Raw genomic sequence first — 25,358 nt, forward strand, 5'->3', positions numbered from 1 at the left:
AGAAAGATAAAGAAAATAGTCAGACACACTTCATAAGGGATGCCAGCAACATCCTGGTCACCAGACCAGTGGACATCAAGGGCAGATGGAAGGAGGACTTCTAGCAGCTTCTGAGTGAGGAAAATCTGACAGTAGATGTACTCCTCAGACACAGACTATAATGAAGGAAGAGGAGGAGACCACTGCAGACGAAGTAAGAACAGCACTAAGGAATGCAAAGTCAGAGAAAGCAGCAGACTTAAATGAGGTCATGGCAGACATGACCAAGATGTTGTGTGACTTAGGGGAGAAATAGCTCCAGAGAGTACTCATAGCAGTATGGAGAGAGGTGTATCCCAGATGAGTGCAGAATAAGCATATTTGTGCAAGTGTACAGGAATAAAGGGGACATTCACAAAGTGTGGACAGTACAGACGTATCAAACTCCTGACACACTGCATGAACGTTCTTTAGAGAGTGATTGATAAATATGCAGAGCAGTAGAAAGTAAGATGGGAGGTGAGCAGTTTATGCAGAGGAGGTGCAGCACAACTGACCTAATGTTTGCAGGGACACAGATAATTGAAAAGAAGTTAGAGATGAGGAAAGATTTCAAATGGGTATTCCTAGACTTGAAGAAAGTGTATGACAAGGTTCCAAGGAATGTGATTTGGGTAGTCCTGTGATGGAAACATTGGTAGAATTAGTACAGGCTATGTACAAGGACCCAATGACTCAAGTATGAGTGGTGTTCAGACTCAAAGAGGGGTTCCCAGTGGGAGTGGGTGTGCAGCAGGGTTCAGCTATGAGCCCAGGACTGTTCATACTGGTGAGGGACTACATTAGCAAACAGGTCAGCGGGAAGAAATCAACAAAGCTGCTGTATGTAGACGATGTGGCAGTGCATGCAGGCTCTGAACGACAATGTCAGCAGATGAGAGGGAAAAAGAATGCAAAACTGAAGCCACAAGGGATGAAACTGAGTACAGATAATCCAGCTGTAATGGCAGCAAATGAGGGAAATCTGAAGAAGATGAGAACTGAGATGGAAGGGAAAATAGTGAAGCAGGTCAGCAGCTTCAAGTACCTGGGAGGGTTGTCGAGGAGAAGGGAAGTCTGAATGAGGAGGTCAAAGCTAGAATCAGAGAGCTGCAGCCGACTGGCATAGAGTGTCAGGTGTCATGTATGATAGAAGAATGCCAAAGAAGCTGAAAAGTAAGGTGTACAAGACAGGGGTGTGACCAGTAGTACTGTATGGTACAGAAATCTGGGCAGTAAAGGCACACCAGGTAAGGAAACCAGAGGTGATGGAATGAAATGTCAGAGACAGGTGGTAGGATGCACACTGTGGGACAGACAAAGAAATGACGATATCAAAGTGGAAGCCCAAGTAGCTCCAGTTGCAGAGAAGGTAAAAAAGATGAATAAAAACAGATGTCCACCAAGGCTGAGTGTAGAATCCAATTTAATAAAGAGATAAAAACTGGCAAGAGCTTTTGCAGCAGACTCGCTTCTTCAGACCATAACACAAAAGCAAAATCTAAAACATTTACTATGCATCATTCCAATATTTGTATAGATTTTATGGACGTTTCAGACAACAAGAATATGTTCAGTAATTTATCCACAAGTATGTTTAGGAAACCTTGTAAAAAGAATAATATTCTCCATAAAACAAGCATGCACCCAAGCACATTCCCAGGAATGTGTTGAAAAATCAGGTACTTATGGTTATGAGGTTACAGACACAAGCAGCTCCATTACAGAAGGCTCTAGATACCCTTAGAGTTGAACTTTCAGACCGAGGCTATGCAAAGAATTGGTCCATACTTATGACAGATCCTGACTTATATAAAGTCAAAGGGCCCTGTCCTAAGTTTGCCTTCAAGAATAATAGGACATTGAAGCAACGTTTATGCTACAAACAGACACCCTCTAGAAGGGTATACTCAGAGTGTAGGGGTACATATGCATGTAGATCTTGGAGTGCATGCAGGAATATCTGGACTGTTACATCTGTTATTCAGCCTAGATCATCAAGGAGTATTAAATTTCATTTTTATGCAGAATATACTAATAAAAATATAGTCTATTTAGCTAAGTGTGTTCTCTGTGAAGGTTTTTATGTAGGTTAGACCAACTGCACATTAAAGGAAAGGATACTTGAACACACTAATGATATTCGAAATAAGAAACCTAGCAATGCATTAGCTAAGCATGCTGCTGATAATGGAGAAACCCACCACTTTAAGTTTTTAGTACTTAGCAAAGTTGATAGTGGTTTATGTGAGGGGGATATTGTGAATGAAACTGAATATGTTGAGCTGTGCTGGATTTAAGACCTGAGAGCTAATTTGCATGCAGGTCTTAACAATGCTGTGTCCTTAAAACCAGCACTTAAAAAGAAGGGCGAGCATCACTAATTGTTATCATGTGATTTTGTATTTCAGTCTTTGACTGGCTGTTTAGTTCTATTTAAATGTTTTAGATTTTGCTTTTGTGTTATGGTCTGAAGAAGCGGGTCTGCCACGAAAGCTCATTACCAGTTTGTATCTCTTTATTAAATTGGATTCTGCACTCAGCCTCGGTGGACGTCTGGTTTTATTCATTTATATTTCTGGACCTTGTCCCTGTCCTTTTGCAATCTTGGATTCTTCTGATCACGGTAAAAAAGATACCGCCACCTTTTGTTCATTCCTGTGTGATTTACTGTGACACAAGGCTATAATGTTTTGTAGGGGGTGTTGGTTTGGTGGGGGGGGCTTTTGTGGTTGCTACGATTACTCATTGTAAGTGTAATGTCTGTGATGTATTTACGGTTTAGGAAGATTACATTTAAGAGCCTCAGTATGTGTAGGTCTATGTGTCTGATCCGTATTATCTGTCTTGGATGTAGTATGTGTGTTTCTGACAACCTAAATGATATTATGAGTGCTGGTATGCGAGAACCTTACCTCTAGTGATATTGTATAACCACATCCCTCCCATACCGTATCACTTGTTAAAGAGTTAGTTGGTTTTCTGTGAACATGATACAGTTGCTACATTACCTCAGTATGCCCATATCCAGCAAACTGACTACGGTGATAGTAGGAAACTGCACCTCCATGGTAACAGATCCTTATTATGTTATCTACAAGAATGGTTTATGTCTGGCTATCTTAGTTCTTGTAAGAGTATGTAGATTGCAATCATAAACCATTTCATATCTGTTCAACACAATTCTGCTACTAGTGCATTTGCAAAAGGCTTCATCAGATTGTAAGAAAGCAGGCAGAGTTTTGAGTCTGACCACAAAACCATAAGGGTTCATAATAGGTCAGTTCTTATGTGCATATTAAAATACACTCCATATGACCGGTGACACACTGATAGTAATAATGCCGTTCATGGCCTGCATTGGGCTGAATAAAACCTAACATTTGGAGACAAGTGCAGAGCAAACAAAGTCCACGAATGGCAAGCCAATCCTAACTATCTACATAACACAGTTTATGGCAGCATATAACTATGGAGCTGATAAATGGAAATCAGGGTATCAGGATACAAGAGAAGGTCTCTTTGTGTATGACATTCAAAGTTGGGGATAATTCATAAAGATGGCATTCTCCGGAAGGTGTAATACTCACTACAAGACAACTGAATCTTGATGGAGCCCTGGAGGCTTACAGCTAGATCCAAATATGGATGAGAGACTCATGCAATAAGACAGAGGAATGATGTAAGCTATAACCAAAAGACAGATGTGTGACCAGAACCAGTTTCAAAGATGGAAGGAAGAAAAGAGCCATGTGACTAAAGACAAATTGGTGACTTTAGCCATGACTAAAGACAAATTGGTGACTTTAGCCATGACTAAAGACAAATTGGTGACTTTAGCCATGACTAAAGAAAAATTGGTGACTTTAGCCATGACTAAAGACAAAATTGGTGACTTTAGCCATGACAAAAGATGGCTGGCATTTGGGCTCAGTTGAGGGTCAGGGGAATAGCTGAGGGCATACAAGGGCATGTGCTCCCCCTTGGTGAAATTGTGTGCCTCTCTGAGTGCCCCATTCCCTGGAGCAGTAAGGTTAGTCCTCTCCTCAATGTACAGACAGCCTGTAATACCCTTCCTCTCTCGATATATGCATATATGAGTCTGAAACGCTTCTTTCCTCAGTGCCATCAAACTGGTAAGAGACTGCTTTTGTAAGGAGGAGGAAGTGTGTGTGTGTGTGTGTGTGTGTGTGTGTGTGTGTGTGTGTGTGTGTGCGTGTGTGTGTGTGTGTGTGCATGGGTGTGTGTGTGTGTGTGTGTGTGTGTGTGTGTGTGTGTGTGTGTGTGTGTGTGTGTGTGCGTGTGCGCGTGTGTGTGTGTGTGTGTGTGTGTGTGTGTGTGTGTGTGTGTGTGTGTGTGTGTTTAGACTTGCTCAGACTCACACAGTAGGCAAGTATGGAGGTAGAAAGAATGAAACCATATACCCTGCTCATTAACAGCCTCCATAGTAACTGCCAGACTTCCATTAACTTCTACTTTTTGATAAATCACTGGTGCGGTTTCACAGTTCTCATTGTTCAGAAAATGTATGTCCATGCAATGCCTGTTGTTCTGTTAACCTTGTAAGTGAATTAGAGTTGTCTGACACTTAAGGCTCTGAGAGGTTAACCAACTGCTTCCTGTTGTCAAAAGTACAGGGTTCAAATCCTTCTCACCCAGACCATACTTCTGGGTTACCTCCTAAAAGGGACACTTTCTCCGATGAGTTTACCTGGTCAATGAAGAGATAAAAATATTATTTAAAAATGTCCCTTTGGGGGTTTTTGTCCCACCACGACTATTTTTGACTTTGTCCAAAAATTCTTGAGCAAAGAAATTGAGAATTATTTTGTTTTGTGCTGCTCCTTGAAAGACTTGTGACATTCTGGCAAATTGTTGCAGATCGCTGTCACTAATAATAGCAGGCATGTCAGTTTCAGATTTTGTATCCTAAACAAACTGCTTGATAATGTAAAGCTTGTTGTTCTAAATATAAGAGAAATATTTAAAAGAGGTTACTGATTTCGTTCCTTGTTTTTGATTCTTAAGCTAAGAAGTTGAAAGGGCAGAAGAGATTTGCATCATATAGTTCAGACATCATAGTTTCATAGTTTAGTACTAGGCTATCTGCCCTGGGGCATTTGTAAGCCTAGCCATAGTGATGTGGCGTTTGCCACCCCATGAAATGGTACAAAAATGTACAGAATAAATTTAGAATACTGTGCCTCTGTCTAGTAGTGACACAATGAAGGTCCCCTTATATAATAGAATTAGTTTACTGTGCCCCTGTCTAGCAGTGACACAGATGTGACCCCTGGGGTAAACTTACGATCTCCCATCCACTCATCAAGATTTCTCTTGAAGAGAGTCAGTGAGGGGCTCTGCTTAACATGAACTGGGATCTTGTTCCAAAGCATGGGAAGCCTCTGGGTTATGAATCTATCCCTCCAGCATGTCCTATTCATACTTGTGCCGAGGTTTAAGTCTTTAGCTCTCGTGGTCCTGATGGATTTGGATTTTTTGAGATGGAGCATGTCCATCAGATCCTGATTGGACATGGCCTTGTATGTCAGGCAGAGATCACCTCTGAGCAGGTGGTATGCTACTGAATAGAGCTGAAGTTTCTTTAGTCTGGCAGAATAAGACATATGTTGGAGACCCTTGATCCTCTTGGTGAGGTACTTTTGTGGTCTCTCCAGCTGTTGCAAATGCCGGGTGAGGTGCTTACCAAATGGGGCATTGTACTCAATCATGGGTCTGATGAGGGAGGAGTATAGGGGTACAATAACATCCTTGGATCTGGATGTGAATCCCTTCATGATGAGGTGTGCAAGGTAAAATGTTTTTCTAACGACTTTGGCAACGTGGGTGTCAAATGAGAGGTCGCTGTCAACTTGGGTCCCTAGGTCTCTGATTACTTTTTCCATACTCAGTGGGTTGCTGTTTATGTGATAATTTGTGGGTACTTTGTTTTTCCCAAAGGGGATGACTATACATTTTTTTGGCATTTAGTTTAAGGCCGTGACTCCGGCACCAGTTGTCCGTTTCTGTGAGGCCTTTTTGTAGGATGTATGTGTCCGTTGGTGTATCAACTATGGCGCCTAGTTTGCAGTCATCTGCAAACTTTGTCAGCCACAATCCTCCCATGTTTGCTTTAACATCTGAGAAATAAATGCCGAACAAGAGGGGTCCCAGGACAGATCCCTGTGGGACACCACTTGTGACTGGCTTTGAGCCTGACATTGCTCCAGCATTTTTAACTTTATGGGTTCTGTCCTTTAGCCAGTTTGCAACCCATCTAGTGACATAAGGGTTTATGTTTAAGCTGTTGAGCTTATCTATGATGCCTGAGTGGGGTATTGTGTCGAAGGCCTTAGCCAAGTCCAGGTTGGCTGTATGGACTGCTTTGCCCTCATCAATGGCTCTAGTGACTGTTTCGAAAAAGTCAACCAGGTTCAAAAGGCAGGATCTGCCCTTTACAAAGCCGAACTGGGTGGGGTCCAGTGTCTGTAGGTCCCCTATGTCTCTATTTATGAGTTCCATAATGATTCTTTCCATAACTTTGCAGACCAGGCTGGTTAAGCTTATGGGGCGGTAGTTCCCAGGGTCTGTAGAGGTACCCCCTTTGTGGAGTGGGACCACTGTTGCTGTACGCCAATGTTCAGGTACATATCCCGTAGTAAGGCTAAGGTTACATAGCATTTTTATGTGCGGGTTTAGCTCCTCTTGGAGTTCACATAGCACACAATCCGGGATACCGTCAGGTCCCATTGATGCTGTGTTTTTAGCTTTGTTGAGGGCGGTTCTCACTTGGACATCTGAGATGACAGGGAGATTACATTCAGCTGGGATAAGTATTTCTTCTTTTGGGGGTGAGGGAGGGGAGAAATTTGCACTGAACCTGTCAGCCAGAATGTTGGCAATATCTGTGGGTTCAGTGTATTTTTTGTTGTTGTGAACTAACTCTGAGCATATCTGAAGGTTTCCGCCCAGGTTTCTAACATAGCTGAAGAAGGCTTTGTGGTTATCTTAATAGTGTCCCTAGCGATTTTTCTCTCAAAGTTGGCCTTGGATGTTTTTATGAGAGAACGTAGTTTTCTGCTAATGTTGATCAGAGATGTCTTCCCTTTATGGGATTTTGCTCTGACGTGCAGTAGCTTCCTTCTTTTGTTATACAATTTGTTAATGGCTGAGGTCCACCAGACAGGACGCTTGCCTTTGGTGGAGAGGGACTTGGATTTATTTGGGATTGCATGATCTATGCATTCTTGGAGATGTCCATAGAAAGCATTTGTGAAGGATTCGGCATTGTGGGATGTGGTATCCACTGGCCCAGTGGGCTTAAAGGATACCATCTCAGTCTTAAGAAGAGTGAAGTCTGCTTTTGAGAAGTTTTTCACTGTGGTCTTTTGTGCTGGGGGTGGAGGTGGGATATGTATATCCAGGGTGATTAGTTTGTGGTCAGATCTCACTAGTGAGGGGTATACCTCCAGTGTGGAGCATTTTGACCCCATGTTTGTGATGATCAGGTCTAGTATATTATCTCCCCTAGTGGGAGAGGTGACTAGTTGTTCCAGTGCATTTGAATTGATGAATTCCAGGAACCTTTGGGCTAGGGTGTTAGGGCTAGAATAATGTACCCAATCTATGTACCCAATCAGAAGCTAAGATATATTTCTGGGACATTATTTATGAAATTATTTATTCAACTTGATCTCAAGCAAATGTCTGAGGGGTATTTGATGTGTGTAGGTGTGTGTGTGTATGCATGCACATGTGCACAAGCATGTACGTGCGAATCAAATATCAAACTATTAACAATATAGTAGATAGAATGAAGCAATAACGGGAGACGAAAAAGGCTAAAGCTGATTGTCATTCAGAATTTGTAAATAAAGGTGATAGGAGAGAATACAAGAAAATATTTCCTATCTTTTTGTGTATGTCTGGGGGGGTTCTGGACTTTTTCAACTTACTCTTAAGTTTCTAATCTTTGAAGAGCTGGGTATATGGAAAAAAAATTATATTTTATGACTGATATGTACCTTTTTTTCGTCTTATGGCATGTACCACACAAGACATCTACAACAACTGGAAAGGCCACAGAAATACCTCACTAAGAGGATTACCAGCCTCAAACAGATGCCATACGCAGACCGTCTCAAAAAACTCCAGCTCTACTCCGTCGCTTATTGCCTACTCAGAGGTGACCTCTGCCTAACATACAAAGCCATGTCAAACCCAGATCTGTTGGACGTGCTACACTTAATGAAACCCAATCCCTCCAAGCCACATACTTCAGAGACCTAAACCTTGCCACCACAATAAACAGAACATGCTGGAGGGATAGATTCCTGTCCCAAAGACTTCCCCTGCTCTGGAACAGATGACCCATTTATATCAAGCAAAGCTCTTTATTAGCCCTCTTTAAGAAAAATCTCAACAATTTTATTTATTTATTTTATTTTATTTAACATTTGTTGACCGGGAATGTCTGACTAGGTTCCACAGAGCCTGTTTTCAGCGGAGGCCTGGGGAGAAATGCTCCAGATATTGGATGGGAAATACGAAATTCATCCCGGGGATCACTTCTGTGGGTCTGCTAGACAGGGGCACAGGAAAATAACTTTATTGGGTGACGAAAGCCAGGGAACTTTTTTGGCTAGGCTTATATAGGCTCCAGGGCCAATAGCCTAGTACCTACCTATGAACCTATGACCCTTATAAGTAGTGTAAAAAGAAAACCTTATTTTGTAACTAACTCTTATGGTACGCAAAGAGAGAATGAGAGGGTCAGAGAACTATGTTTTTAGTTTTAAGTCTACATTGTAACCATGTTGGAGCTTCCTCCCTAGTTGCTTTTGGAGAAAATGTCACACTTTACCCATCTGATCCACATTATACGATATAGTGTAATATTCAACTTTTTGAAAGGGGCAGCTCAGTAGGACAGTGGATAGTGTTGCCACCTTACAGCAAGAAGTTCTCTGGTTTGGTTCTCAGCTGGGGTACCTTCTGTGTGCAGTCTGCATGTCCTGTCTGTGTTCATGTGGGCTTTCTCCATGTGCTCCAGTTTCCTCTCACATTCCAAAGAGATGCAGTGGATTGGATACTCCAAACTGGCTGTAGGTGTGAGTCTGCATGTGAATGTGTGGTGTGAAAGAACTAGTATGGCAGGGCTAGCCATGTAAACCTTGGCTCTAGATGATTGTCACTGTTGAAGTGACAACTAACCCCATGTGAAAAAAAAGGGTTGTGGATGGACTACACATTTTGATGATGGAAGATTGACTATGGCTTGGCTGTAGTTCCTTTAATTCTGTTACATGTTTTCCTTACAGATGATACGGTATTCATGATGTTGCAAGCCTGCTCTTAACTGTATTGTTTGATTGCTTGATGTTGACTGAAATTATTGTGTTGTTTTAGCAGAAGAGAGCTTGCTTGGCTTGCCCATCTGGACCTTTGGACTTTTGCAGCTTGTGTTGTTTCTCCTAAGAGTCTGTAATGGTTGAGGAACTGGCTATGTGGTAAAACAAGTGTAAAGTAACATTGTAACCATGTTCTGAGCTCCCTTCTAATTGGTAGTAAATGGTCCACCTTTTGCCCATTTGTTACCCCTGATGAGAGGTAGTACAGTGTCCATATTTTGAAGATGGAAAGTTGACTATGACTGCAGTTTCCTTAATTGTTTTGTTTGTAAAATGTTACAGCAGTTTCAAACCATGCTAAACTGAAAATGAAGAATCTCAGCTTAAGAAATGAAGGACAGCTAGTTTTAATGATCTCAGCCATTAAAACTACAAAATCTTAGTTTTCTGCAGAGACTGGTTCATAGACAGTTATAATAACATTTAGAAAATCATAACTGCATCATTTAAAATCCCACACATCCAAAAATCCTGGAATGAGTTACTATAATTTAACATCCCCTTTTGAATGCTACGATATCTGTCATCAGATTTTTTTTTTTTTGCAGAATGTCTTTGATTTTACTTCAGCTGTTTCCCCTGTGCCTCATAACAGTTTTTATTTTCTGTGAAGTCACTCATAATTATAGTGAGACAATAATGCCACCCATTAGAGTTTTAGACTTCTTATTGTTCCAAAATGCTTATTGATGCAAGACTTGTTCTGTTTTAAGTGAACTAGACTAATATTTAAAATTTGTTACTGATATTACCCCCATTATTTTTGATGTTGTCCAGAATTCTTGACCGAATAAGTTGAGAGGTGTGGTACCATCCCAAAATATTCAGATCTATGTTATTTGTATTGCTGTTATTTCAGCAAACCATAAGTTGAGTACTAGATGATTCATGGTGCTGCATTTGCTTGGTACAGTTTTTGCCTTTATCAGAGCTGTTTTCCTTGGGAGGGCACTGGAAAACTCACAAGCTTGTTTGCAGTCTCAGTAGCTCAGCAGATAGAGCACTATCCATTGGTGCCAAAGGCTGTGGTTCTATTCCCCTACCAGGCATTTGGATTGATTTTTGCATTACTAACAGCGCAGTGCAGCACAAGCATCTTTATGCGTTACATTAATACGTCTGAATTGTTATGTAGCCATGGCTACCATAGCTCAATCGACCTTCTACTGTAAAGTGATATTGGAGTTTTTCCCAGAATCCACTTCAAGCCCCTTTTATACGACTCATGCTAGACACAATGGAAATCGTTTTCTTAGTCCATATAAAGAGAATACCAGTAGTATAAGTCACAGATATGTCCAACAGCTTCTGAAACCTATTTTCATTTTCACATTTTGTCTCAAATTACTTTGATTTCTGTTCTCAGAGCAGCTCTTACCTATTTAACCGCAGCTGCAAATACTCAAAAAACTAAACTGGCTGAACTGTATGTTTTAAGCCTTCCAATTTTTAGTCCAAGTGCTGACAGACTCTCTTCCACATTCTTCCCTAGGTGCCAGTACTAACACTGCAATCCAGAAGCTGTTCAATAATCATTCTTTCTTCTAATTCAAAGAACTATTCACAGACACAGGAAGGTATGTGTTTTATCTTGAAGTTGGCAAAATGTGTTGTATTTGTTTGCAATACAGCACAGAACAAAATAAATCCAACTTTGTCTTCTTTAATTAGGGTTATTGATATTTTCCTGTTTCTACCAAGTGTACACATCTCCATGTGTGAATTTTCCCACTTCTTTTATACTGGTAGCTGTTCTCTTGACATATTACACGTAGCATACAAACATTTTTTCCAGACTATAATTGTTGAGCACGACAGATTACTAGTTTTTCTGTGCAGTAAACATTGCCTGGATTATGTAAGATTATGGCATTCACAGTTTTTTCATAGGATAATGTTTTTTCATTTTTTTACAGTGAACTATGGGTGAGTTGTTACCATGTATCATGTATTATATAATTTACTGGTACAGTGATTTAGTTTTTTTTTTCCACGTGCTGTATATGTGCCCTGCCAGCCAACTACAATGCCCTGGCAAGAAAAGGTCCCTCTGGAGCCCCAGTGGTTGCAGTAGAATGTAGGAAGTCTGTTTGCTGTAGTTCCTGTGGTACAGGGTTTGATTCCCTGAGCTCTAATTTCCTGTTGTGTGACTGAGCAAATCACTTTACCACACTTTGCTCCTGGATTGCCTCTGAAAAAGGGCTGTCTCTCTGGTGGATCCACGTGGTTAACAAATTGGCATTATTATTATTGTGATAGATGGCCAGAACTAGTTGCAAAGCTAAATGGATTATCTCAGTCATTCTTAAAAATGGATAGATGATGAGAACCAATGACAAAGGCAGAGGGATGTTCAAATCCAACCCAAAAATTTTTAGATGTCTGCATCCCTGATCAAAGAAGGGTGGATGGCCCCATCCAATCATAAAACTGGATGGATAATTGGCACCATGACCAAAGATGGATGGCCATAACCAATCACAAAGCTTGAGCAATGTCTGAATCCAGTCCTACAGATTAATGGATGATCAGTGACAAATTCAAAGATGACTGAGACAATCCCAGTGATTGATGGGTGACCATGGGTGTGAATGATTCACCTGTTGGACATACCCATTAAGTCCCAGGGCCACCGAAGGCCCAGGGATGCTAGCCGGAATGCTTTAAAACATCCCTCTATAAAGAAATGGTGAAATGTATTATCCCGGTGTACCAAAGGATAGTTGGCAGTGCTGGTGGAATGGAATAATCAAAAACATAGTGGGTTGGCTGCCCTTATCAAACAGTTGCAAGGTGAACTTAGAGACACAGTTCATGTATATTTTTTGCAAGCAGAGGTCACTGTTGAGTCTTAAAAACACTGGACAAATACAAAATAGAAATTAGCTGCTTATAGAAAATGTAAGTTGCAATGTGACATGTAAGCCATTGTAAGGGGGACATTTTTACCTGAACATTAATGAATGCCCCATAAGCTTGACCAGCCTGGTCTGCAAAGCTATGGAAAGGATCATTATGGAACTCATAAACAAAGACATCGGGGACCTACAGACAATTGACCCTACCCAGTTCAGCTTTGTAAAAGGCAGATCCTGCCTTTTAAACCTGGTGGACTTTTTTGAAACAGTCACTAGAGCCATCGATGAAGGCAAAGCAGTTCATACAGCCTACCTGGATCTGGCAAAAGCCTTCGACACAATACCCCACTCAGGCATCATAGACAAGCTTAACAGCTTAAATGTAAACCCGTATGTCACAAGATGGGTTGCAAACTGGCTAAAGGACAGAACCCACAAAGTCAGAATAGCTGGAACTATGTCAGATTCTAAGCCAGTCACAAGTGGAGTCCCACAGGGCTCTGTCTTGGGACCCCTCTTGTTCGGCATTTATTTCTCAGACGTGCAGGGAAACATAGGGGGGTTGTGGCTGACAAAGTTCGCAGATGACTGCAAACTAGGCGCCATAGTCGATACACCAGCTGACACATGCATCCTTCAGAAGGGCCTTACAAAAACAGACTACTGGTGCCAGAGTCATGGCCTTAAACTAAATGCCAAAAAATGTATAGTCATCCCCTTTGGGAAAAACAAAGTACCCACAAATTACCACATAGGTGGTAATCCATTAAGTACGGAAAAAGTAATCAGAGACCTTGGGACCCATGTTGACAATGGCCTCTCATTTGACACCCACGTCGCCAAAGTGGTTAGAAAGACCTTCTACCTTGCTCACCTTATCATGAAGGGATTCACATCCAGATCCAAGGATGTCATTGTACCCCTATATTCCTCCCTTATCAGGCCTATGATTGAGTACAATGCCCCATTTGGTATGTACCTCACCCGGCACCTGCAGCAGCTGGAGAGACCCCAAAAGTATCTCACCAAGAGGATCAAGGGTCTCCAACATATGTCATATGCTGCCAGACTAAAGAAGCTCTAGCTCTATTCAGTAGCATACCGCCTGCTCAGAGGTGATCTGTGCCTGACGTACAAGGCCATGTCCAATCTGGAATTAATGGACATGCTCCACCTCAAAAAATCCAAATCCATCAGAGCCACGAGAGCTAAAGATCTAAACCTCAGCACAAATATGAATAGGACATGCTGGAGGGACAGATTCATAACCCAGAGGCTTCCTGCACCCTGGAACAGGATCCCAGTCCATGTTAGGCAGAGCCCCTCACTGACTCTCTTCAAGAAAAATCTTGACGAGTGGATGGGTGATCGTAGGTTTACCCCGGGGGCCATCTCTGTGTCATTACTAGAGAGAGGCACAGTAAACTAAATTTAATTTGTACACTTTTGTATCATTACATGGGGTGACGAAAGCCACATACACTATGGCTAGGCTTATAAATGCCCTAGGGCAGATAGCCTAGTACTATACTATGAAACTATGAAACTATAAGGATGGGTGCCTGAAAACAAATCTAATCAGAGAAGAGGAGTACGTGTTTAAGTTAGGACGGACCCTCTTGGTTTTGTTCAGGGAGAACTCTGCGTGTTTAAGTTAGGATGGACCCTCTTGGTTTTGTTCAGGGAGAACTCTGCGTGTTTAAGTTAGGACGGACCCTCTTGGTTTTGTTTAGGGAGAACTCTGCGTGTTTAAGTTAGGATGGACCCTCTTAGTTTTGTTCAGGGAGAACTCTGCATGTTTAAGTTAAGACGGACCCTCTTCATTTTGTTCAAGGACAACTCTGCGTGTTTAAGTTAGGACGGACCCTCTTGGTTTTGTTCAGGGAGAACTCTGCATGTTTAAGTTAGGACGGACCTTCTTGGTTTTGTTCAGGGAGAACTCTGCGTGTTTAAGTTAGGACGGACCCTCTTGGTTTTGTTCAGGGAGAACTCTGCATGTTTAAGTTAGGACGGACCCTCTTGGTTTTGTTCAGGGAGAACTCTGCGTGTTTAAGTTAAGACGGACCCTCTTCATTTTGTTCAAGGACAACTCTGCGTGTTTAAGTTAGGACGGACCCTCTTGGTTTTGTTCAGGGAGAACTCTGCGTGTTTAAGTTAGGATGGACCCTCTTGGTTTTGTTCAGGGAGAACTCTGCGTGTTTAAGTTAGGACGGACCCTCTTGGTTTTGTTCAGGGAGAACTCTGCGTGTTTAAGTTAAGATGGACCCTCTTGGTTTTGTTCAGGGAGAACTCTGCGTGTTTAAGTTAAGACGGACCCTCTTGGTTTTGTTCAGGGAGAACTCTGAGTGTTTAAGTTAAGACGGACCCTCTTGGTTTTGTTCAGGGAGAACTCTGCGTGTTTAAGTTAGGACGGACCCTCTTGGTTTTGTTCAGGGAGAACTCTGTGTGTTTAAGTTAGGACGGACCCTCTTGGTTTTATTCAGGGAGAACTCTGCGTGTTTAAGTTAGGACGGACCCTCTTGGTTTTGTTCAGGGAGAACTCTGCATGTTTAAGTTAAGACGGACCCTCTTCATTTTGTTCAAGGACATCTCTGCGTGTTTAAGTTAGGACGGACCCTCTTGGTTTTGTTCAGGGAGAACTCTGCGTGTTTAAGTTAGGACGTACCCTCTTGGTTTTGTTCAGGGAGAACTCTGCGTGTTTAAGTTAGGACGGACCCTCTTGGTTTTGTTCAGGGCGAACTCTGCATGTTTAAGTTAGGACGGACCCTCTTGGTTTTGTTCAGGGAGAACTCTGTGTGTTTAAGTTAAGACGGACCCTCTTCATTTTGTTCAAGGACAACTCTGCGTGTTTAAGTTAGGACGGACCCTCTTGGTTTTGTTCAGGGAGAACTCTGCGTGTTTAAGTTAGGACGGACCCTCTTGGTTTTGTTCAGGGAGAACTCTGCGTGTTTAAGTTAGGACGGACCCTCTTGGTTTTGTTCAGGGAGAACTTTGCATGTTTAAGTTAGGACGGACCCTCTTGGTTTTGTTCAGAGAGAACTCTGCGTGTTTAAGTTAAGACGGACCCTCTTCATTTTGTTCAAGGACAACTCTGCGTGTTTAAGTTAGGACGGACCCTCTTGGTGTTGTTCAGGGAGAACTCTGCGTGTTTAAGTTAAGACGGACCCTCTTCTTTTTGTTCAGGGAGAACTCTGTCTTCTCATAGTCTTTCATCTGATAGGCAGCAGTTCTGTAGTAAAGGTAGCAAACAGGTAACACACCAACAACGAGAAACTTCATCAAGCTCTTTAGGAGCATCAGGTGGCTCCATCCATTCTACAGGTATACAAGATGCATCCTTAAATAATTCAGCAAAATATCTAGTCAGAAGGCAGCAAATGGCTTATCTAAAGTACATTTATCTGACTTTATAATTACCCCAGATTTGCATTCACTGCTGTCTAGAGGTCAGAAAGTTATTCCTACCTGGGTGCATAGTGAATGTGATGTTAAAACAGATAGAAAATGTTTTTTTTTTCCTTTTCTTTAAGGAATTTAACATCAGATGTCACTTATTACTTCAGACAATGTGACAAGGATTTTTTTTTAGAGTTTTTGCTCCCACTACTGTCTGTCATAAGCCTCCTCCCAGCCAGTCCGTCTGTTTTTCTCCATCTCTGAGGCCAAGGTTGACAAGAAATGCCATCACTGAGGCAGCCATTATTGGTGGTTTCAGTTATCATTTTAGGCCCTACCTCACTCTGCCTGCCAAATGACTGTCTTAGACAGTGAAGTAAAGGGTGTATATGCTGCACACTACTGCAAAGGCCTGACATCAGCAGGATTCCTACAGGAAACATTATATGGTACTTTCTCTGGTCTCCACCAGGGAAATCTGACCATAGGTGTATACTCTGACCATAGGTGTATACTCTGACCATAGGTGTATACTCTTCGACATGCACTCCCTCCCTCCTTTCATTCCCAAGGAGGCTTGCCCATGTTCCTCTGCTTATGTCATCAAGTGCCCAGGTTGCTAATCAAACTCAGATTGACTGGGGGCATAGTCAAGGTTCTGTCCCTCTTTGCCACTAGTACAGGCTGAATGTGACAAACCTGAATCAAGTTTGGACTGTACTTTGATAAAATCTAGTATACAAGATATTCTATTTATGACTATAAAATGCAAGAAGATGAAGGGCTGTTACATGGACACACATAATCAAATACTGGGATGTGCTCTGATTTTGCTCAATCTTGTATGATAATTAATTTACTTGATTATATGAACAAATCTATATTTATGCCAAATAGATGAAATCTGACAATGATTGTCTTTGAAAACATGATTTTACAAAAGGTTAAAATTCTTTTAAGGCAATTTACAAAACAAAACCTTGATTATAACCGAGCATTTGAAGATCATGAAGAAGCAAAAAGCTAAAAGGCATTTTAGATGTAAAAGACAATTTTTTATAAGATTAGTGGAGAAGGAAGTCAAGTTAGTGTTCCTAAACAGACAGCAGTGTATGAAAATGTGTCTGTAGTTCATAGGTTCATAGGTAGGTACTAGGCTATCGGCCCAAGGGCCTAAGTAAGCCTAGCCAAAAAAGTTCCCTGGCTTACGCCACCCAAGAAAGTTAATTTCCTGTGCCCCTGTCGAGCAGAGCCACAAAAGTGATTCCCGGGGTGTATTTCCTATTTCCCATCCACTCATCAAGATTTTTCTTGAAGAGTGCTAATGAGGAACTTTGCTTGACATAGATGGATAGCTTGTTCCAGAGTATGGGAAGTGTCTGGGACAAGAATCTATCCCTCCAGCATGTCCTGTTTATTGTGGTGACAAGGTTTAGGTCCCTAGAGCATGTAGCTCAGAGGGATTGGGATTTCTTTAGGTGTAGCATGTCCAACAGCTCTGGGATTAACATAGCTTTATATGTTAGGCAGAGATCTCCTCGGAGTAGGTGATATGCTGGAGTTTTTGAGACGGTCAATGTTTGAGGCCAGTAATCCTCTTTGTGAGGTACTTCTGTGGCCTTTCCAGCTGCTGCAGATGTCTTGTGAGGTACATTCCAAATGGGGCGTTGTACTCTATAATGGGTCTAATGAGTCCCGTGTAGAGGGGAACAATGACCTTTTTTTTCCTGGATGAGAACCCTTTTGTGAATAGGTGTGCCACATAGAAGGATTACTGTGGTGATGTGATTATCAAAGGAGAGACTACTGTCCACCTGGGTCCCAAGTTTTCTTATTATATATTTGGCGTTAAGTAGACTGCCGTTTATATGGTAGTTCATGGGTACAGAGTTTTTACCAAAGGAGATGACAATGCATTTTTTGGCATTGAGCTTGAGGCCATGCCTCTGACACAAGGCATCTGTCTCAGTGAGGCCCTTCTGTAGGATGTCCTCATCATTTGGGGACTCGACTATGGCTCCTACTTTGCAGTCATCTGCGAACTTTGTTAGTCAGAGGCCTTCTGTGTTAGCCTTTACTTCAGAGAAGTAGATACCAAACAGGAGAGGTCCCAGGACTGAACCCTGTGGTAGTCCACTTGTCACTGGTGGTGATTCTGAAATGTTCAAGGAAATCCCCTGGGATAATTCCAATGAAGAATTAAGTGAGATACTTGAGAAAGGTAAGATTTTCACATTTTTTAGCTCAACCAAAAGTTATTCAGTTGTATATTAAATAGCATAATAAACCATGCTTTTGCACACCCCTAAACATTCACAAGAATGTGTTCATTCCACCAGGATACCCTACTGTATCTTGAGGAATAATGTCACCTTTAAAAGTTAGAATTCTGTTGAACAGTATTCTGAAGCATTTTCTTAATACCGTTTTAGATACAAGACATTTCTCATTTTAGTTTGAAGTAAAACACACTATAAGGCAATCTGACTTTTATTGGATAATAAGCATTACATATTTATATTCAACATACAAACGGCATTTGTGTGGTGGACTGTGCTCTCGTGGGAGGGGCCAAAAACTAACTTTGTGATTTTGCATTTTTTTAATTAATACACAATATTTTTTCTTTTAATAGTCAATTTATTTTGAGAAAGGCGATGGATATTTTATTTCCAAGTAGTTATATGAACCAGTTTATTTCAGAGTTTGAGTCTACTTATATTTATTTGACTGTTTTCTTTAAGGTGCCATCTTTATTATGGCAGATTTGTCATATTTGTAGACATTAAAATGCTGCAATAGGTGAGGCTTAAAATTAAAATTATATTATCATTTAATCCAACTGTGAAAACTAACTATTTGGCTACACCCTTTCCACCTGTTAATAGTTTTGCTACATGTTATTTGCTTATTGAAATGTTATATGCATGAACTATAAGCACAACTGTCTACATAAATCGTTACTATATATATATATATATATATATATATATATATATATACATGGGTCTACTTCACTTCACCGACATGCCACAAAGCCGACACCCAAAACACTGAGACCAAAAGACCGACGACGCAGATGATCAACAAGGTGAAATCCCGACAGCTGAAACACCGACATGGGAACGTGTGAGAGTGACTCGGTAAGTGTGCGATAGTGAGGGATTTAGGGTTAGGGAGTGGACAGGTAACTGTGCGATAGTGAGGGATTTAGGGTTAGGGTGCGGGGAAGGTGAGTGTGTGGTAGTGTCGGACTTAGGGTTAGGGTGTGGGGTAAGGTAAGTGTGTGATAGTGACGGACTGTAGTTTTAGGGGCGGGTTAAGTGAGTTAGGGTTAGGGTGCGGGTAGGTGAGTGTGTGATAGTGACGGACTTTATGTTTAAGCGTGGGTTAAGTGAGTTAGGGTTAGGGTGCAGGTAGGGTAAGTGTGCGATAGTGACGGACTTTAGGTTTAGGGGTGGGTTAAGTGAGTTAGGGTTAGGGTGCGGGTAGAGTAAATGTGCGGTAGTGTTGGACCTTAGGGTTAGGGTTTGGGTTAAGGTTAGTGCATATATAGTTGTGTGTAATGTGTAGTTTACGTTTTGTGTGTCGGTGTTTTGGGTGTCGGTGTTATGGTGTTTGGTTTTGTGAGTTGTCGGTATTGTGTGCTTTCGTTCTTTTGGTCTCGGTGTTTTGGGTGTCGGCTTTGTGGTGTGTCAGTGTAGTGAAGTAGATATATATATATATATATATATATATATATATATATATATATATATATATATATATATATATATCTCACTAAGATTTATTAAACAGACAGTATAAATCTGCCTCAAGAAGAACTTCTGATAGTCAGGAGTAACACTTCATGATTATTTTGTAATGCTTTGTGATGAAATAATATACATACATTCGACAGGGCCTATGATTTGAAGGTGTTGTATGACACTACAGAAAGTCAAGCAAACGTACTGGAGGAGGCATAGTGAGCATTGAAATTTCACATCAAATATAGATGGTAAAAAGCTAAAGATGCAGCATATTTTGTCCCTTTTCTCCAATCTTAGTAGGTATTCTTTTCAAAAAAAAAAAAAAAAATGAAATGTAATATGTAGCGATGCAGCACTCGGTTCATGAAAGCTGTGTTTTTAATTCCAACCGCAGGAATTAACAAAATATTGTAGCTTCCAGTAGAACAGAACAATTGGATATTACACATACGTTTAGCATGTTTTTTATTTATCCTTTGTTGGTCCAGGTTAATCCCACTAGGCTAGTTTGGCCTCTTCTCAGGGGAGTCCTAAGGTGGTATTTATACTAATAGTGGAAATTTGACAGGGGCAGTAGGGAACAATTACATCTACCTGAGCTACAGGCAGATGGGGTCAAGGTTTAACATCTCATCTAAAGGACAGCACACTCAGAAGTGCAGACCCCCCCCCAAGGTGATATTTATACTAATAGTGGAAATTTGATAGGGGCAGTAGGGAACAATTACATCTACCTGAGCTATAGGCAGATGGGGTCAAGGTTTAACATCTCATCTAAAGGACAGCACACTCAGAAGTGCAGAACCCCCCCCCCCACCTAAGGTGGTATTTATACTAACAGTGGAAATTTGACAGGGGCAGTAGGGAACAATTACATCTACCTGAGCTATAGGCAGATGGGGTCAAGGTTTAACGTCTCATCTAAAGGACAGCACACTCAGAAGTGCTGCAGAACCCCCCCACCCCAAGGTGGTATTTATACTAATAGTGGAAATTTGACAGGGGCAGTAGGGAACAATTACATCTACCTGAGCTATAGGCAGATGGGGTCAAGGTTTAACGTCTCATCTAAAGGACAGCACACTCAGAAGTGCTGCAGAAACCCCCCCCCCCAAGGTGGTATTTATACTAATAGTGGAAATTTGACAGGGGCAGTAGGGAACAATTACATCTACCTGAGCTACAGGCAGATGGGGTCAAGGTTTAACATCTCATCTAAAGGACAGCACACTCAGAAGTGCAGACCCCCCCCCAAGGTGGTATTTATACTAATAGTGGAAATTTGATACGGGCAGTAGGGAACAATTACATCTACCTGAGCTATAGGCAGATGGGGTCAAGGTTTAACATCTCATCTAAAGGACAGCACACTCAGAAGTGCAGAACCCCCCCCCCACCTAAGGTGGTATTTATACTAACAGTGGAAATTTGACAGGGGCAGTAGGGAACAATTACATCTACCTGAGCTATAGGCAGATGGGGTCAAGGTTTAACGTCTCATCTAAAGGACAGCACACTCAGAAGTGCTGCAGAACCCCCCCACCCCAAGGTGGTATTTATACTAATAGTGGAAATTTGACAGGGGCAGTAGGGAACAATTACATCTACCTGAGCTATAGGCAGATGGGGTCAAGGTTTAATGTCTCATCTAAAGGACAGCACACTCAGAAGTGCTGCAGAACCCCCCCCCCAAGGTGGTATTTATACTAATAGTGGAAATTTGACAGGGGCAGTAGGGAACAATTACATCTACCTGAGCTACAGGCAGATGGGGTCAAGGTTTAACGTCTCATCTAAAGGACAGCACACTCAGAAGTGCAGAACCCCCCCCCCCCAAGGTGGTATTTATACTAACAGTGGAACTTTGACAGGGGCAGTAGGGAACAATTACATCTACCTGAGCTATAGGCAGATGGGGTCAAGGTTTAACGTCTCATCTAAAGGACAGCACACTCAGAAGTGCTGCAGAACCCCCCCACCCCAAGGTGGTATTTATACTAATAGTGGAAATTTGACAGGGGCAGTAGGGAACAATTACATCTACCTGAGCTATAGGCAGATGGGGTCAAGGTTTAACGTCTCATCTAAAGGACAGCACACTCAGAAGTGCTGCAGAAACCCCCCCCCCCCAAGGTGGTATTTATACTAATAGTGGAAATTTGACAGGGGCAGTAGGGAACAATTACATCTACCTGAGCTACAGGCAGATGGGGTCAAGGTTTAACGTCTCATCTAAAGGACAGCACACTCAGAAGTGCAGAACCCCCCCCCCAAGGTGGTATTTATACTAACAGTGGAACTTTGACAGGGGCAGTAGGGAACAATTACATCTACCTGAGCTACAGGCAGATGGGGTCAAGGTTTAACATCTCATCTAAAGGACAGCACACTCAGAAGTGCAGAACCCCCCCCCAAGGTGGTATTTATACTAATAGTGGAAATTTGACAGGGGCAGTAGGGAACAATTACATCTACCTGAGCTACAGGCAGATGGGGTCAAGGTTTAACATCTCATCTAAAGGACAGCACACTCAGAAGTGCAGAACCCCCCCCCCCAAGGTGGTATTTATACTAATAGTGGAAATTTGACAGGGACAGTAGGGAACAATTACATCTACCTGAGCTATAGGCAGATGGGGTCAAGGTTTAACGTCTCATCTAAAGGACAGCACACTCAGAAGTGCTGCAGAAACCCCCCCCCCCAAGGTGGTATTTATACTAATAGTGGAAATTTGACAGGGGCAGTAGGGAACAATTACATCTACCTGAGCTACAGGCAGATGGGGTCAAGGTTTAACGTCTCATCTAAAGGACAGCACACTCAGAAGTACAGAACCCCCCCCACACTGTTAACAAGCCATCTACTTGGTTTGGGAATAGAACCCACAACTGTCTGCACTAAAGGTTAGTGTGCTACCAGTTGCACCACTGACACAAACTTGTTCAGTGAAGCCAGTGTATGATTAATAGTTGAACTGTATGACTAGCCATATAGTTTTTAGCTTGGTGAAGAAATGCATTCTAGGATGAATGTATTTAGGCAAAACAAGCTGAAAATTCAAAGTGCGGTTATTAGAACACATGGAATATTAAGAAGTAATCTGTTGTCAGTCCGCTTGTAATATATATATGCATCAATTTCATCCAGGAGTGGAAATGCTACCTTCTTCTCTATGCTGCCCCATACAGTTTTCTACAAAGAAAGTCTTTTTTCTTTAAGTTTAGGGCTTTGCAAACTTATGGTATAAATCAAGAAATAAAATGTGGTTATTTCATGCAATTTTATAATTGCCGTAGACATTTGGTGAAATTAGCAAGTATGTGAAGTTTAATGATGCAGGTTTAACAATAACTGATGCAGTGTTTCGACTGGATGTCATTCATTTCTTGGGTTTTAAGGAACATTATCGTTTCCCACTAAAAAACGAACGATGGGGGATCAGTGTGGGTGAAATGATTATTGAAGGATAGAGAGATGGGATTTGGTGATTAGGTGATGGTCAGGAGGGACAGGGTGGCTAGCACAGGCATAAGTACCAGATGAAGGAAACCTACTTTATCTTACACTTTAAGAAATGCTTCAGTGAGAGGGCGGTAGACTTTTAGAATGAATAATAAAAGTTAATTAATTTGGTGCATTAAGAAGTACTAGGTTTACCTGGAGTGAGAAGAAGAACAGAGGAGGGGCAGTTACTATACACTAGGTGCAACACTTGTGCAGACAACAGAAAGTTAGTATCTTTCTTCTAGTATTTTATGATATGATATATAGTATGTGAATAGTATTTTATGATATGATATATAGTATATGAATAATGTCTGACAGCATATATAATTTGGGAACATTAAACAACATGAATGCTATAGTTGTGTATAACAGAACATCAGCACATTATATACAACAAAATATGAATAACTGAAACAATGCTGCTATATATGAAACAGAGCTCCTGCACACTTTCCAGTAAAGTGTTGTTATTCTGCTAATAATAGCACGAGGCATTTACGTTTAATTGTGTTTTTGTTTTCTTCACAGGAATCTAGCCAGATTTTGCCCAGATTTTGCTTCCCTTTCAATGTAGAAAGGTATGTATTAGCTATTGTTGATGTGTATTCTAAAGCAGTCCATAATAAGTGTTGCATCAGCTATATATACACTGATAAAATGTACAGCACACTCAGGCTGTGTGCAAGGATGTAATCATTGGGGAGATTGTAGTGCAGTATAGTGTAATAATCTTAGTATGGGAATCAATGTACAATATAACGATGTAACAAATATAGTACAGTGCAATGAGGCAATGCACAAGTCCTAGATGTAAGGTAAGGTATCACTCTGCTAAGATAACTCCGCCCTTTAAATACTATAAATATTAAGCATATTTACACTTTGCCCTAAATATTGTTCTATCATTTCTCTGTGTGTCTTTACTTTACTTTCACGTTTGTTATCATATGATGTATTCTGATTTTTCTTATAATTTTTTTATTATAATATGTACTTTACACTCTTGAGCTCAGGTCATGGCTAAGAAGAGACAGTTGACCAACCCACTTACCCAGAATCACAGATAGGCTGGGGAGAAGGGGGCAACTGCCTCCTGTAAAAGCTGGTAGGGGGCACAGTTGTCAAATAACGATCAATTAGTAGTGTAGTACCAGCATTCATTTTTATAGCAGCATTTCTGAATACCACTACAGAAATGAATTTTGATACAGGACAAGACTGAAATGCTTGTTTCAGCTCTTCGTGTGTGGTGCAAGCTCTGTTGTAGCTGCCTGCTACAAATGTAACAAGCAGTGTGCTACCATGTTTAAAAGAAAAACACTTTTTTTTTGCTCCTCAAGTGGAGAGGAGCAGAGGACCTGGGGCTGGAGCACAAAAGGGACATTTTTCTTTGCTCTTAATCTAATACTACAGGTTCACAGATCAGGGAACAACAGAACTGACACTTGCTGCTGCTTAAATTAGGAGTGTTAGATCGGGAAATGGACCTTTTTTGTTGTTGTTCTCCTAAACTTATACTTGAAGACTTCAGATCAGGGGGAAGCTAATACTCTACACTTACTTGGCTACCAAATAAATAAATAAATACATGTTAGAGGAAAGTACTATAGTACAATGTGCAATGTAATACTATTCATGGGATATACCACACTGCAGTCTAGTAAGGTTAGTGCCCCTAGGGTGTACTACAGCACAGTTTATTAGCATTAGTGAAAAGGGGATGCACGATAATATAATGTAATAATGTTACAGCTTATATTAATGCTTACTGAAATAGTGTTAGGTTTGTAGTTCACTGCAGTATAGTCATTTTGTGACAACGATATGTAATTTAATGTTAGAAGGTGTACTGCAGATTACAGAAGTAAGGTTAGGAGATGAACTACAGTGGAGGATACTAATGTTAGTGGTGGTGGATGCAACACAATACAGTATGAGATGCCATAATACTAAGGGTGTACTAGAGTGCAGTGTAGTAATGTTAAAAGTGCTCTACAGCATAGTGCAATGATGGTAAAGGGGTATTTACCATTTATCGCAGTGTAGTAATGTTAAAAGTGCTCTACAGCATAGTGCAATAATGGTAAGGGGGTATTTACTATTTATCGCAGTGTAGTAATGTTAAAAGTGCTCTACAGCATAGTGCAATGATGGTAAAGGGGTATTTACCATTTATCGCAGTGTAGTAATGTTAAAAGTGCTCTACAGCATAGTGCAATGATGGTAAAGGGTTATTTACCATTTACTGCAGTGTAGTAATGTTAAAAGTGCTCTACAACATAGTGCAATGATGGTAAAGGTGTATTTAGCATTTATCGCAGTGTATTAATGTTAAAAGTGCTCTACAGCATAGTGCAATGATGGTAAAGGGGTATTTACCATTTACTGCAGTGTAGTAATGTTAAAAGTGCTCTAC

General features: G+C 41.2%; 1 protein-coding gene across 3 annotated transcripts in view; it reads left to right on the forward strand.

The window, feature by feature from the left end:
• The window catches only part of LOC122790092 (DENN domain-containing protein 1B-like), a 1,285,568-nt gene that overhangs the window by 613,210 nt on the left and 647,000 nt on the right, over positions 1–25,358 (forward strand). For all 3 annotated transcript variants that reach the window (XM_044057656.1, XM_044057657.1, XM_044057658.1), the window contains exon 4: positions 23,471–23,520. In XM_044057656.1, the coding sequence (XP_043913591.1) occupies positions 23,471–23,520 (50 nt within the window). The remainder of the gene's footprint in view (positions 1–23,470; positions 23,521–25,358) is intronic.

Source organism: Protopterus annectens, chromosome 15.part0, assembly GCF_019279795.1.
Source record: "Protopterus annectens isolate FY-2018-M chromosome 15.part0, PAN1.0, whole genome shotgun sequence".
Lineage (NCBI taxonomy): Eukaryota > Metazoa > Chordata > Ceratodontiformes > Protopteridae > Protopterus > Protopterus annectens.